The following is a 14545-nucleotide window of genomic DNA, read 5'->3' on the forward strand; positions in this document are numbered from 1 at the left end:
TCCTGTCTAACTGCAACTTGGTATCCTTTGACCAATATCTTCCTTTTCATTTTCAGGATTTTTAATTGATTCTTTTTCTTAACCATCTATTTTTAGTCATAGCTCATGTTTTTGTTTGATGTCTTATTATTTATATTTCAGCATTTTAAATATAAAAGATTCCTCTTTCACTGGCCCTAATTATTTGGCTATAACACCTAATTGTTATTCTTTTATCTATTTGAGATTCTATACATACTTAAAATAATTTTTATATTGGTTGATAACTTTTGTTTCCCTTAGGGTAAATTCTCCTATTTGGTTGAATTTTTGGTTGTCAAAGCAACATTAGTTTCCTTCAACATTTTTGTTTGCAAGCTCATTTGTGAGGGTGAATGTTTCCCCCTTCACTATGCTCATTTCTCCCTGTCTGGCAGTTTTCTGGTTACCTCCATCTGACCCCCAGGTTTCTGGAGTTCAGAACCAGTCTTACATCAGCAATGTTGGTGGTCTTATCCTTTGTGGATACTGCAGATTCAGTCCAAGCCAGCTTGTGACTTGCCATAGTTTTCTACAGTGAATTTTCTGTTGTTTCCCTTTTCTCTAGTTCCACATACTAGTTGTAAATTTTTCAGTCCCTTTTCACAGAAAAGAGGTCCCGCCTTAATCTTTTGTAAGTTCTGATTCCTCTGTTGTGCTTAAGGTCCTTCTATTTCTTATTTCACTGTAAGAACTGAACTTACAGCTGCTGTTTGTGGTTTGTAACCCATCAGGCCTGGGGATATTGCTGGATTTCCATTCTAACACAGGTTCAGGTTGATGTTCATTCTTCTTAAGCAAAGATAATTTTTCTTTTTTAAAAATCAGATTTTTTTTTTTCAGAGATGGAGTCTTGCTATGTTGCCTAGGGTGGACTCGAATTCCTGGGCTCAAGCAATCCTCTTGTCTCAACCTTTTGAGTAACTGGGACTGTTGGCACATGCCACCATGCCTGGGTGAGTGTGGCTAAATTATTTTATTTACTAAGTGTTCAAACAGCACATAGAATATGCCAGGCACAGTACTTGGCACTGAGGAGTCAGTAATGAAGAAAAATATGTTCTTTGAATATATAGAGTTTTCATATTTTCAAGATATATTTAAAACGGTATGGGATGGTGGTGAGTAGGAGTGTAAGGTTATGTATTAAGTTGTTCTGTCATCTTGACCAGTGGATGTTCTCTATAATCATACTTCCTTACCTGTTACAACGTAAACCAGTATTTCCTAAAGTTGTCTGATCACAAGTTTCATCTAAGATGTTTAATAAAAATACAGATCAGGGGGCTTGTCACATTTACTGAATCAGAATCTGAAGAGACAAAGCCTAGAAATGTGGAAGTGTTTAATAAAACTCTCAGTTAAGACCCATGATTGAGCAAGTTAGAGAAATATCATTATACAATATGGGATTTTGTAAATAAAAAGTCAACAATTCTAGGAAGAAAGAAAAGATGGAACACAATTTTGCTAAAACTAATGTTCTTTATCAGCCTCAAAGAATGGCTAAGTAGAAGTAATAACGTATTGAACAAAAATTTGGAAAATTGCCTCATCTTCAACTGGATTACCTAGGATATGGCTTAGTTTTTAAAAGTTATACATTCTGGAAGTTAATAACGATTAAAAATTTACAACTCATATGTGGAGCTAGTGAAAAGGGAAACAGAAAATTCACTGTGGAAAACTATGGCAGGTCACAAGTTGGCTTGGATTGGATCTGCAGCATCCACAAAGGATAAGAGCACCACATTGCTAATATAAGACTGATTCTGAACTTCAGTCAATCATAATAATGATTAAGTTCCGGAACATACAACACATCTGTTTCAAAGAGGTTAAAATCTATGTTACAAAGTTAAGTAATTTAATGATTACCCTTTTCGTAGAGTTCTCTTACAAATACTAACAGCAAGATACCTATACAAAAAAGCTTACACATTATTTAAATGAGTCTTTCACTACTTTACTCATATAAACTTTGTTTGTTTGTTTGTTTTTGAGATGGAGTCTCCCTCTATTGCCCAGGCTGTAGTGCAGTGGCATAATCTCGGCTCGCTGCAACCACCGCCTCCTGGGTTCAAGCGATTCTCCTGCCTCAGCCTCCCTCCTGAGTAGCTGGGACTACAGGCATGCACCACCATGCCCGGTACTTTTTGTATTTTTAGTGGAGATGGGGTTTCACCATATTGGCTAGGCTGGTTTCAAACTCCTGACCTCGTGACCCACCCGCCTCGGCCTCCCATAGTGCTGGGATAACAGGTGTGAGCCACTGCGCCTGGCCCATATAAACATTCTTAAACAAAAATGTATGAGTACTTTTTATATACTAACAGGCAAATTATTTGATCTAATGAATCTTAACATGTTAAGGACATGTGACTTTTTTAAAATAATAGAACTAAGAAGACATTTTATGTTTATACTTTTTATATGTTATTCCTACATTATACCAATGTTACAACGATATTACAAATAGAATATAGCAACATCCTATGGATGGAAGCTACTGTAATTCTATCATAATATAAGGATACATACATGATTATTAAATTACTCTAAAGGAAACATACATACTCCTTATAATAACATTTTGCAACTTTGGAGATATAGCAATTTTTAAACAATATCAATTTGGTAGGATCATTTTAACAGAAGAGCCTTCTTGAATTTGGAAACTAGAGTTAATATTTCACTTAAGATATTTGTTAGATACTATTTTATGATTTCCATAGCACATTTTAAAATTTATTAACATCAGGCTAACAGTATATTACCTACATCTATAGACAAACTATACTTCCAAAAAAGAAAATGGTATATTTGACATAAATATTTGTGACAAAATATTATATTCTCACCTATAGAATCAGGCAATTGTTGCAACATATTGGATGACAATAAGAGGTCCTCAAGGGCTTCACATCCAGAAATGTCCATGTCAACTGTTTCTATTCTGTTTTTTGACATATCCAGGTATACCAACATCTTTAACTTCCCTATAGACTTGATGACATTGCATAAACTCAGGGTTAGTTGAGAAACTTTCACAAGATATTTTAAAGTTGTAAGAACCACTACACTGTAAAGTTTATTTTAAAAGCAACCACAACAATAACAAGTGTTGGCAAGAATGTGGAGGAATTGTAAACTTCAAACATTGCTAGTAGGAATGTAAAATGGTATAGCCACTTTGCAGAACTGTTTGGCAGTTTCCCAAAATGACTCAACAATAAATAGGTTTATACCACTATAGGTATATACCACTGAGAATAAAAACATATGTACATACAAAAACTTCCACAAATGGTCACAGATGCATTATTCACAATGCCAAAAATTGGTGACAACCCAAATGTCCATCAACTGATGAACACATAAATCAAATGTGGCATATACATATAATGAAATATTACTTGGTAATACAAAGGAATAAAGTATTGATACATGTTATACAACATATGAACCTTGAAAATACATGCAAAGTAACAGATGCCAGTCACAAAAGACCACATATTGTATGATTCCATTTATATGATATGTCCAGAATATGCAAATCCATAGAGATAGAAAGTTGAGTAGGGTTTCTAGGAGCTGGGTGGATGGGGAGTATGGGAGTTATGGCTAATAGGTTCACGGTTTCTTTTAGGGCTCATGAAAATGTTCTAAAATTAGATTGTGGTGATGGCTGTACAACTATGTGAGTAGTCCAAAAACCATGGAACTGCATATGGTATGTGAATTATATCTCAATGCAGCAGTTAGAAAACACTCAATAATCTTGAAGTTGGCACTGAATAAAATAAATAACTCCCAACTAAATAAGCTGCCACTGAAACAATGACATTGACATGTTGATCCTTAAAATTTCAAATGCATAAGAAAGGTTTTAAATTATAATTTTGGAGATTACCCTATTAATTAGAGTCAATGTTTTGCTCATTCAATGGCCCTTTTTGAAGGATCTACTATGCACCAGTATCTGTGTTATGTATTCAAGAACAATCAAGAATAAGACAGCTAAGTATGGGGACAGACTTGCCATGATGAAGACAAAGTTTTTATCAATAAGGAGTTCTCAGTAATGAAGGAAACTTTCAAGTAAGAAATAATTATAATACTCTGTGACAAGTGCAATAAAAAAGCATGTAGTTGAATGCCATAGAACAGGGAAGGGCTGCAAATGGCCTGGAAGATGCTGCTCGTCAAAAGAAGAGAATCTGTACCTGGAAGGGAGAACAGCACGTGCATTTATAAAGTGTGATAAAGCATGCTATGTTTGAGGAAGAGTGGGAAATTCAAAGTGGCTGAGTATAGTGATGAAGTTGAGATTACAGGGAGAAGCCAGCTGCTGAAAGGGTTTCTATGTCATGTGAAGAAATGCGAACTCTATTTTATAGGCAAGGAAAGCAAAAGGATTGTAAGATTGGGAATGACATGAACAGATTTATGCTTAGAAGAAATAACTTCAGGGAACTTTCAAAAGCTGGAGTCAAGGAGATCTGTTAGAGGGATATAGAAGTATTTTAGCTGTTAAGGCAGCAGAAGTGAGGATGAAGAGGGGATAAACTCCAGAGAAAGTTAGAAGTGGAATGATTGGATTAGTAACTGATTTCTGAGGAGAGGGAAGGATCAACCCATATCTTGGGCAAGGAATGAACATGTGGGTGGAACACAGACTAGAGGAGTTAGGGCAGGGCAAAGGTCTTCATTTTCCTTTTCCTTTAGGGCATGTTTTGTAAATAAATGTTCCACACATTTCAGTTACTCAATGAATGGTTCATCTGTTTATCTGGTCTACCTGTGCATACTTTACCATCTCTAATTACTTGACAGAGTATAAATAAACAAATACATAATAAATAACATAAATTTATTACATACACACAAGCTCGCACTTGGCACTATGCTAAGTACTTTATATATATTATTTGATTAAATATTTTATATTTTTGCTACCCAAAATGTGTTTGGTAGACCAGCAGCATTGACACCACTTGGGAGCTTGTTAGAAATGTATAATCTCTGCTGGGTGCGGTGGCTTACTCCTGTAATCCCAGCACTTTGGGAGGCCAAGGTGGGTGGATCACGAGATCAGGAGTTTGAGACCAGCCTGACCAATGTGGTGAAACCCCGTCTCTACTAAAAACACAAAAATTAGCTGAGTATGGTGGTGGGCGCCTGTAATCCCAGCTACTCAGGAGGCTGAGGCAGGAGAATCAGTTGAACCCTGGAGGCGGAGGTTGCAGTGAGCTGAGATCATGCCACTGAACTCCAGCCTGGGCAACAGAGAGAGACTCCATCCAAAAAAAAAAAAAAAGTATAATGTCAGACCCACCCCAGATCTGCTGAATCAGAATCTGCATTTTAACACATATTAAAGATTGGAGATTAAGTCATGTCACATATTGGATTCCTGGGGAAGCAGAGACAAAGACAGAAGTCTTTGAGAGTGTTTAGGATCAACACCAGTAGAAAGGAAGAGACAGGAAAGAAAGGGAGCAGGATTAGGTAGACAAAGAAGTTGGGCTGTGATGCAGTCTTAAGAAAGTCCTTGGCTGGCACTTCAAAGATCACTGAAGTTGGGATTGCCCTGAAGTTGTTCTGAGCAGAGGATGAAGGGCTGAGCCTTTATATACCTGCATTGACTGATCATTGGATGGAAGTCTCTGGGAATGGGGTTATGACCGTGGATGAAGATGTTCTCTTTACGTGAGGCAATTTCTGAAGAAGGCTGGAGAGCTGCAAGCAGCATTTCCAGAAGCTGGGGGAATACAGTAAATTATTAAGTCCTGGAGAAGGATGCATGAGAGCATCTACTACAAGTAACACTCCAAAGTTATCCCATTAATATGGGGTGGAGCTGATTTCAAACTCAATTTTATCAGACTACAGGCTACAAAGCCCATTTGGAGGGCACATATCCTTAATTAACCCAGCACAAATCTCCAGCCCTGCTCCCTCAGCTTCCCATATGGGTGCAGAGTGTGAGCACAGGCTTGGAATGACTGAATATTTGCTAGCTAGAATTAGAGTACTTTGGATGAATCAGAGTTTCTCCTCATGCTTGGAAATGTGTCACTTGAAAAAAATATTGTCACTTTACTCATAGCTTTCCATCCCAAGGAACTATCATGTTACCTAAGTTCACTCTTCTTTTCCATTGAGCAATGAAAGAATGATGTGCGTGTGTGTTTCTTTTTTGTTCCTTTATCATGAGATATCATGAGAAAATTTATTTTCTCCTTGAAGCTTCCAGCTTCCTTCATTGCTATCTTCAGCATAAGTTAGTATTTTGGTGTGCAGTTCCTAAACATTCTTTCTGGAATAACACTTTGATGTTGAAAACACTGTATCAAAGCAATCATAGCCTGAGGACTGTAAAGGCATAAATTCTTACAGTACTTGAGGATACTGAAGGTTGATCCCACATCCTCTGGGCATAGAGGGGTCTATAGGTGAGCAGTGCAGCAAATGGAAAGAGTAGAAACCACAAGTAAAAGAGGATACTGGAGTTTGTTTAAAATAAATGTGAATTCAATACATGATTTAGTCATATTTTGGTTGATTAACCTTAGATTGATGGTCACAAGATAGAACTATGTAAAAGACTAAATATTTGATCATTATCTATTTGCTTCTCTGATTTGTGAAAACACAGTGGAAAATAATAGCCCAGACTATTCAAAAGTATTCACAAAGTATATTAACTTTATTATGATACATGAACTAAGAAAAAAATGAATGTGCTTCTTTTCCCCATGGCTAATGATATTAAATGTTTTAATCATTCTGTGAAACCGACAGACATAGGCTGGAGACTGCAGTCGAGATGAACCATTCAAAGCCAAGTATTTTGGGGTAACTGAAAAGCAGTTCTTTGCCAGCACCAACATCCAGAAAGCCATTGCTATTTCTGGCAGGGAGGTGTAGGATATTCCCACACAGTGTATAACAAAATACCAACTGCAAGTATACAAAATAAAGTAGGGAATCTATATAAAGCTAGCAGTACATATGAAAAATCTACTCTCGAGACAGACAAATTAGGCAGCATTATATGTTTTATGGAAGATTTCATCCCTGCCTTTCCACTTAAATAACAAACTTATCGAGAAATTTGGCATGTGAGTTGATTTGCACAGCGGATTTTGGGAATGTAACCATTGTGAAAAGTAACATTCTCATTTGTACCTTCTATTGGTTCCATAGAGAGCCTTTGGGAGCTTTACAGTCAACAGCAGCCTCTGGCGCTGGTTTGAATTACAGCTCCCTGGGGTACTGGCTGTGTTATCTTGGGCCAGTTACTTTTTTTGTGTTTTAGTTTCCTCATCTATAAAACGGGGATGGTAGTGGAACTTACTTCATAGGGTTATTGTAGGGATTCAATGAATCAACATTTGTAAAACATAGAGAGAATGCCTAGCCCGTGGTAAATGCTATGTAATTTTTAATAAATAAATATATTGAAGAAGAGGTATAAACTTTTAGCTGGCATACATTCTGATTCTTCAGTCTTTGCACAGGGATTGGTAAGTGTCTTACCTGTGTTGCCTCAGGATTTGTACATACCTTGACTATAGCACAAATCAGGCTCTACTATGAGTAGTGAAATCCAGATCTGTTTATCCTGCTATGTGTGAGCTTCTCAAACAAATATATTCAAGGTCATTGAATATATTATCTTTGTAACCCTGACATTAGCTTAGTTTCTGATTCATAGAGCTTTATTGGTACATGATTTTTAAATAAATCAGTGAACAATAGATGTGCATATTTTTCTGTTTTGTGTCTTTGATGGTATAAATGCATCTTTTGATAAAAGCATTAATTATTTTTCCATAATCTTTGTTTCAGATTTTCTCCTTTATGTGATCTTATGCTTATTCAAAGACAGAATAAATGTCTTGTTCTTGTTGGTTTTGCTGTCATTTTAAGTAATTTTTAATGTCAATTCAAAAAAGAAATAAAACTCGTTTTGAGAATACACATCTAAACCTCTGTGTTGGCTGAAGATTTATTACATATTCACCTGCTGTGGCTACTTAGACCAATGCCAGGAGTTTGGAGTTGTACAAAACAATAGGGAGACTTGTGTTTGCTCGCTCTCTCTCTCTCTCTCTCAGTGTGTGTGTGTATGCAAGTGGCAAGGAGCAGTGTTTTATGGGAACATTCCTTTGTTAGATGGAAAAAGTAGGAATAATCACACTCAATGAGTTGACTGGTAAACCTATACTCAGGAGATAGTACTGGGCTGGCCTTTAGTTGAGGAAAAAATTTGACTCTGGTTTAACTTTCTGTTTTTAATACTGTGTGATCCTTGCCATTTTCAAAAATTCACATGGGTTCTACTGAAAATCACCTGAACTGAGAGAGATTTTTATTTTGCAGAAGAGCTCTAACAAAATGAATAAAAACCATTGTCTAGTTACCTGTAAGAATAAGGTTGATTTTGTAAAAATAAAACTTAGTATTATATATGGTATTTTGCTTTTTAAAAATATAACTATAAATTCTTTCAGCTTTTAAAGAACAGTAAATGTGGGAAGAGATGACAAATATACTCCAAAGGGAATAAGAAAAATCTTTCTTACATTTTGTATACATATAACACTCACAAAAAGATACATAAAATACTAAAAAAAAAAAAATGGTGAAAACACTTGGTGACTGAACACTCCTAATGAGTATTATTTTACTTTGAAACACAAATACTGAAATTTAAGAGTTGAGATTATGATCAAATACAACAAATGTATAACATGAATACTAGACAACATGGTAGAATAAAAACTTACATACCCCAGGTAACACTTGTAATGCATTATTATCCATCCATAACTCCCTCAAATTTTGTATTTGATCCAGAACTTCAGGCTGGGAGAGAGGTAGGGAGGAAGGAGAGAGGAAAAGAAAATTAAATTAGTTTTTACTTATCACAAATATAAGATGTAATTTCTTGGATCTTGAGCTTTTATTTGGGAATCTAGTACTAAGCATCTAAGAAATTCCACCTTTAACAGACCTCTAGGAAAACTGGTATTCCCTGACAGTCAATTTGGAATTGATCTGGAATCAGTTAGAACAATAATAATAAAATTGAAGATCTATTACTCACATACATTCTCCCTGAATACCTTACAATTGTTCTTTGGAGCACTGATATTACACTCTATTTGATAAGCATCTGTCTTTGTCACTAGAGTATAAACTTTTGAAGACCTGGGGAATGTTTGTTTTGTAATCACTATATCCTCATATCCCTGTTGCTTACCATAGGCACATAGTAGCTTCTTACTGTGTGTGTATTAGCACCTTGCACACAAACATCCATGCGCACACAGGGGTTACAGAACTGTGATGAGATAACACTGGGTTGGTGCAAATGTAATTGTGGTTTTGCCATTACTTGCAATGGCAAAAATGGCAATTATGTTTGCACCAACCTAATACTATGCGTAAGATGAATAAGACCCATTGACTTTTAAAAAATCAGTCCCCAAGCTACCACCTGAAGACCCATGGACTTTTGATCCTTTCATTTTCTCAATGAATAATTATTTGTTGAATAGTCGGGGATGCCTACTACATGTAATGCACAATGCAGAATGCACAGTCATCTAACCACCAGTACTTGCCTTAAAATAGCTGATGATCTAGATCTAGATCTAGGGGAGAGAAATATTTATAAATAACTAAAACCAAGGCAGCATATAGGATAATACTTTAGAATATGTTTTAAAAGTTCAGAGAAGGGACAGAGAGAATATGATCAAAGTGTAACATGTAGTATATAAAGAAACACTTTCTTTCTCTAACTAGATGCTGTCTCTAAATTCTAACTCCAGGCAGCAGACTGTATAGAGAGAACAGAGGTTGCTATTGCTGCCAACATCATAACCTTCCTAGTGGTAGCCTAATTTTTCTCCCGAAATTATCCCCTTCCCTATTCTCAGGACTTGTGCTTCCTTTGAAGCCCATTCCTTTTCTATTTGTTTGTTTTTTACCACTTTGGGAGATGATTAAGGCCTCAGCTAACTAGTGCATTGTATCCACCTGGCCACAGAGATTGGTCCAGGATGGGAACATGGCCCATTCAGAACACATACAAAGCAGTGAATCTTTGTGACTTCTGGGGAAAACACTTTTGCTTTTCTCTGCAGCCCTGGGAACTTCACGCATGACAAAAAGAGGAGAGCCTGTCTAAGGATGGAGCATTTCTACAGAAAGTAGAGCTAAAGGATAGATCCTGGTAAGATTATATAAGCCTGGAAGGCAGATTTTCTGTTTTTTTTTTTTTTAACTGAAAGAATTATTACTTGCTGAAACAACAAAATACAAAACAGTTCAATAAAATTTGGAACCTAATTAGTTTCCAAAATACAAAAGCAGTGCACTTAGGTTCCAAAATACAAAAGCAGTGCACTTTGTAGAATACTTGTAGAAAAGAATGGAATTATATCAAAGTTACCATAAGAATATTAGTAATTGTAGGTCAGTGGAGGTTATCTACACATCCTTAACAAATTAGGAGAGCTTAAGACTTCCAGATCTACTTTGGAGATAGTCTCTGATTCCTTTAGCCTGTGCTTGCAATAGAACATGGTACGATTCTTGGGAGAAGTTTCCTTTATAACAAGGATTGAAATTTAAAATTAGAGACATGGAATTCTGCTGTGAAATCAAAGGCACACATGAGGTAGTATGGAGGATGTGTGTGTGTGCATGTAGAAAAATACTTCTACTGTCACTTAGATCATAGGGAACAGGCAATGAACTGCTCTGCCTAAATGTCAGGCTGGGCAAGGATGGAAAACATAAAAAAATGTGTAGGGAGCACACTCTGATATGCAGAGGTTTTGAGACAGAGGGCTGGCTAGCAACAGGCAGGTGAGTTGGAAAACATCAGTCATGTGTGGCTCCCCTCCCCTCCTTTCCCCTCCCCTCCCCTCCTCTCCTCTCCAATGACGGAGTCTCACTCTGTCACCCAGGCTGGAGTGCAGTGGTGCGATCTCAGCTCACTGCAACCTCCGCCTCCTGGGTTCAAGCCATTCTCCTGCCTCGGCCTCCCGAGTAGCTGGGACCACAGGCACAGGCCACCACACCTGGCTAATTTTTGTATTTTTGTTAAGGTGGGATTTCACCACGTTGGCCAGGCTGGTCTCAAACTCTTGACTTCAGGTGATCCACCTGCCTTAGCCTCCCAATGTTTTTTTGTTTTTTTGTTTTTTTCCTATGCATTATGCACATGTAAGGAGAAGCAAATGGACTGCCCACTGGGCAAGGTTCAACAAAAGCTCATATGAATACAATAAGACGGAGACTGATGTATAAACTTGTAACAGTAAACATTATTATTATTCAGGGTGAATTAGATTATGTTGTTTTAACAAATTAACCCTGAAATCTCAGTGATTTAACACAAAAGGCTTACTTTCCACTATTCCTACTACTGTATGTCCAGCATGCGTTTCTGCCCCATTATCTTGTGATACCATCTCAAGATTGTCAGGAGAGCCAAAGCAAGGGAAGAGAGAGTGTGCAAAATTCACCACTGCTCTTAAAGATATTGGGCTGCAAGTGCCATGCGGCATTTCTGCTTATAGCTCAATGTCTAGAACTATTTATATGGCCTCACCCTTAGCACAAGGAAGGTTGGGAAATACAAAGGGAGGATGTGGATTATTTGGTAAATAGTATTGTCTCTGCCACACAGTGACAGTGTATGAAAAAAAGAATGAGAAGAATAGATACACAACACTTCTATAATTTATTCATCCCTTCATTAAGTAAGATCTAATTAAACATTTTCTAAGTGCTAGGCATTATACTAGTCATAGTGCATGGTATGGTCTCTGCCCTCAAGAAACTCAAAGCTTGTATTTTTTTTTTTTTAAAGGAGATAGACTTTGTTGCATAAGTGAAGAAGCATAATTAAAATATTTTTAATGGGAAGTGATTTTGGCAGATTGGTGTTCTGTATATATACTCTATCCTATTCGAAAAAAGAAAAACAAAAACAGGAAACTTAACAGGGCTTGTAATGAAAGAGGTAATGAGGAATAACAAGCAGCTGCTTCAGGAAACATTTAAAAGATAAAAATGGTAGGACTTGGTGACAGGATATGGGGGCGAGGGAGTGAGTCATGCACAAACATGTCTTCCAGTTTCCCAGCATGTGGTGATGTCACCAATGGAGATGCAGAGTATTGGGGTGGAAGCAGATAAATGGGAGAGACTGAAATCAGTTTTGATCATAATTAACTTCAGGTTCCTGGAGGACATAGGTGGAGATTACCAGGAATCAGTTGGCATCAAAATCTGAAGCTTAGAGAATAGGTTTTAGCTAGAGATACAACTTAGAAGCATCAGGGAGGTAGAAACTCACGTGAATGAGCTCTCCAAGGGGAATGTGAGGGGAACTAGAGTGAGTTGACTGAGGACAGTACCTTAAGGGACACTAATACTTGAGGGCTGAAAACAGGAAGAGCAACAAGAAGGAATGGCATCCAGAAGTGTAAGGGTGACTAGAGTACAATGAATAGAGTTGTGTTAGGAAAAAGGAAGTGAACAAGAGCGTCCTATACAGGAAAGGTGTCCAATGAAATAAGAGATCGAGGATACCCACTCCATTTTAAAAACAGTAGGTCACTAGTAACCTTGTTGATAGACATTGTGATGGTTAATAGTGAGTGTGAACTTGATTGGATTAAAAAATGCAAAGTGTTGATCTTGGAGGTGTCTGTGAGGGTGTTGCCAAAGGAGATTAATTTTTGAGTCAGTGGGCTGGGGAGGGCAGACCCACCCTTAATCTGGGTGGGCACAATCTAATCAGCTGCCAGCGAATGTGAAGCAGGCAGAAAAACATGAAAAGGGTAGACTGGCTTAGCCTCCCAGCCTACATCTTTCTCCCATGCTGGATGCTTCCTGCCCTCAAACATCGGACTCCAAGTTCTTCAGCTTTGAGACTTGAACTGGCTTCCTTGCGCCTCAGCTTGTGGAGGGCCTATTTTGGGGCCTTATGATCATGTGAGTTAATACTACTTAATAAACTCCCCTTTATACATCTATCTGTCCTATTAGTTCTGTCCCTCTAGAGAACCCTGACTAATACAGACATTTCAGGTGATAACTATCTTACAGTGGGCTGAAGATAAATAAGAAGAAAATAAATAGACACAATACAGGTAAAATATTATTTGTAAAGCCTGAATGAGAGGAGAGAAGTTAAGGGGCTATAAAAAAACTGAGGGGTCAAGGGAAAGGAAAGCTGACATGAAGACACTGGCAAAAAGGAACAGGTTAAAGATAGATAAGATGGTACAAAAAAAAAAAAACAACAACTGAGTAAATTCCAAGAGGGGACAATGAAGAGGAGATTGACAGCACAAGGGGAGGGCTGACACTGAATAGAAGTGAGGCACCTCATTTGTTCAGACTGGAGGGAAGACGGCAGGGATGGTATGGGTGTAAGTTGGCATGGTGGAAGGAGGGCTGGTAGTTGAGGGAGGCATTTCTGAAGATCTCAAATTTTCTTGATGAAGTAGGAAATGAGGTAATCTGTTAACATAAGGGAACAAGAATTTTGTATACAACAGCAGTTGGGGAGAATGGTCCATATTGAAGTAGTTTGAGAGGAATCACTGAGAGCAATCAAAAGAGTTGTATCAATGATAACAATTATACCTTTTTTTCTGGGCCAGGAAGGGAATTGAGTCTAGGAGAAAATAGAAGAAACAAAAGACTTCAGGTTTCCATAGGTCAGAGAGGAGTGTAGCAGGAGCGAGGGGACAGACAGAAGTGGAAGAAGGAAAAATTAGAATTTATGGTAGAATTTAGGGATTCAAGATTTCTGAAGTTGTTCTGGATAATGGCAAAACTCAAACTGTAACTCTGGGGAGATTTGGCTAAGGTACAAAGTATAAAATCTTGGTGTGTAGGTGGGGGAGGATGCTGTGGGAACATAAGGCCTTTCATGATTTCCAAGGATTTGGGCAACCTGTGATGCACTGCATAAATTGCTCTCTTGGCTGTGTCAGGCAAAGTGGCAGAGAAAGATGATCAATCATACCTCTGAAATTTCTCTAATGCTGGGTTCTACTGGGGACTTTAGGTATCTATGGCTACTTGGAAAGAAATCAGTGATTCTAATCTATATTTCTACTTTATTTTAAAGGATCTAATTTAATCTATTTAAGAACATAATAAGGTGATAATAATCCCACTTTATGGATAAATAATCTGATAACAATTTCCTGGGGAAAATGAGAATAATTTGATGAAGTTTGCATAACTGCAGATGATATTGCTGCTCAGGTCTTCTGGCTACAAAGATGACATCATTTTAGAGCTTAAAATTGAAATTCCAAAATAACGAAGAAAGTTGGTGATCACAAATACCCAATAAAGAAAGTAAAGCATATGCTTGATTTCTAAAAAAAGATATTTTTATTACTGGATGTTATAATAAAACATACTACAGAGGAAGCTTCAAAAACTTCCTAAGAATAGCACAGATAAAGCATAG

The 14545-nt window shown here is 37.3% G+C and overlaps 1 protein-coding gene across 1 annotated transcript in view; it reads right to left on the minus strand.

Moving 5' to 3' along the window:
* LRRC7 (leucine rich repeat containing 7) overlaps positions 1-14545 on the minus strand; it is a 572997-nt gene that overhangs the window by 162299 nt on the left and 396153 nt on the right. Inside the window, exons 9-10 of the mRNA XM_054482958.2 lie at positions 8821-8895; positions 2880-3024 (exon numbers count right to left, since the gene is read on the minus strand). Coding sequence (XP_054338933.1) covers positions 2880-3024; positions 8821-8895 — 220 coding nt within the window. The remainder of the gene's footprint in view (positions 1-2879; positions 3025-8820; positions 8896-14545) is intronic.

This window comes from Pongo pygmaeus, chromosome 1 (assembly GCF_028885625.2).
Source record: "Pongo pygmaeus isolate AG05252 chromosome 1, NHGRI_mPonPyg2-v2.0_pri, whole genome shotgun sequence".
Taxonomy (NCBI): domain Eukaryota; kingdom Metazoa; phylum Chordata; class Mammalia; order Primates; family Hominidae; genus Pongo; species Pongo pygmaeus.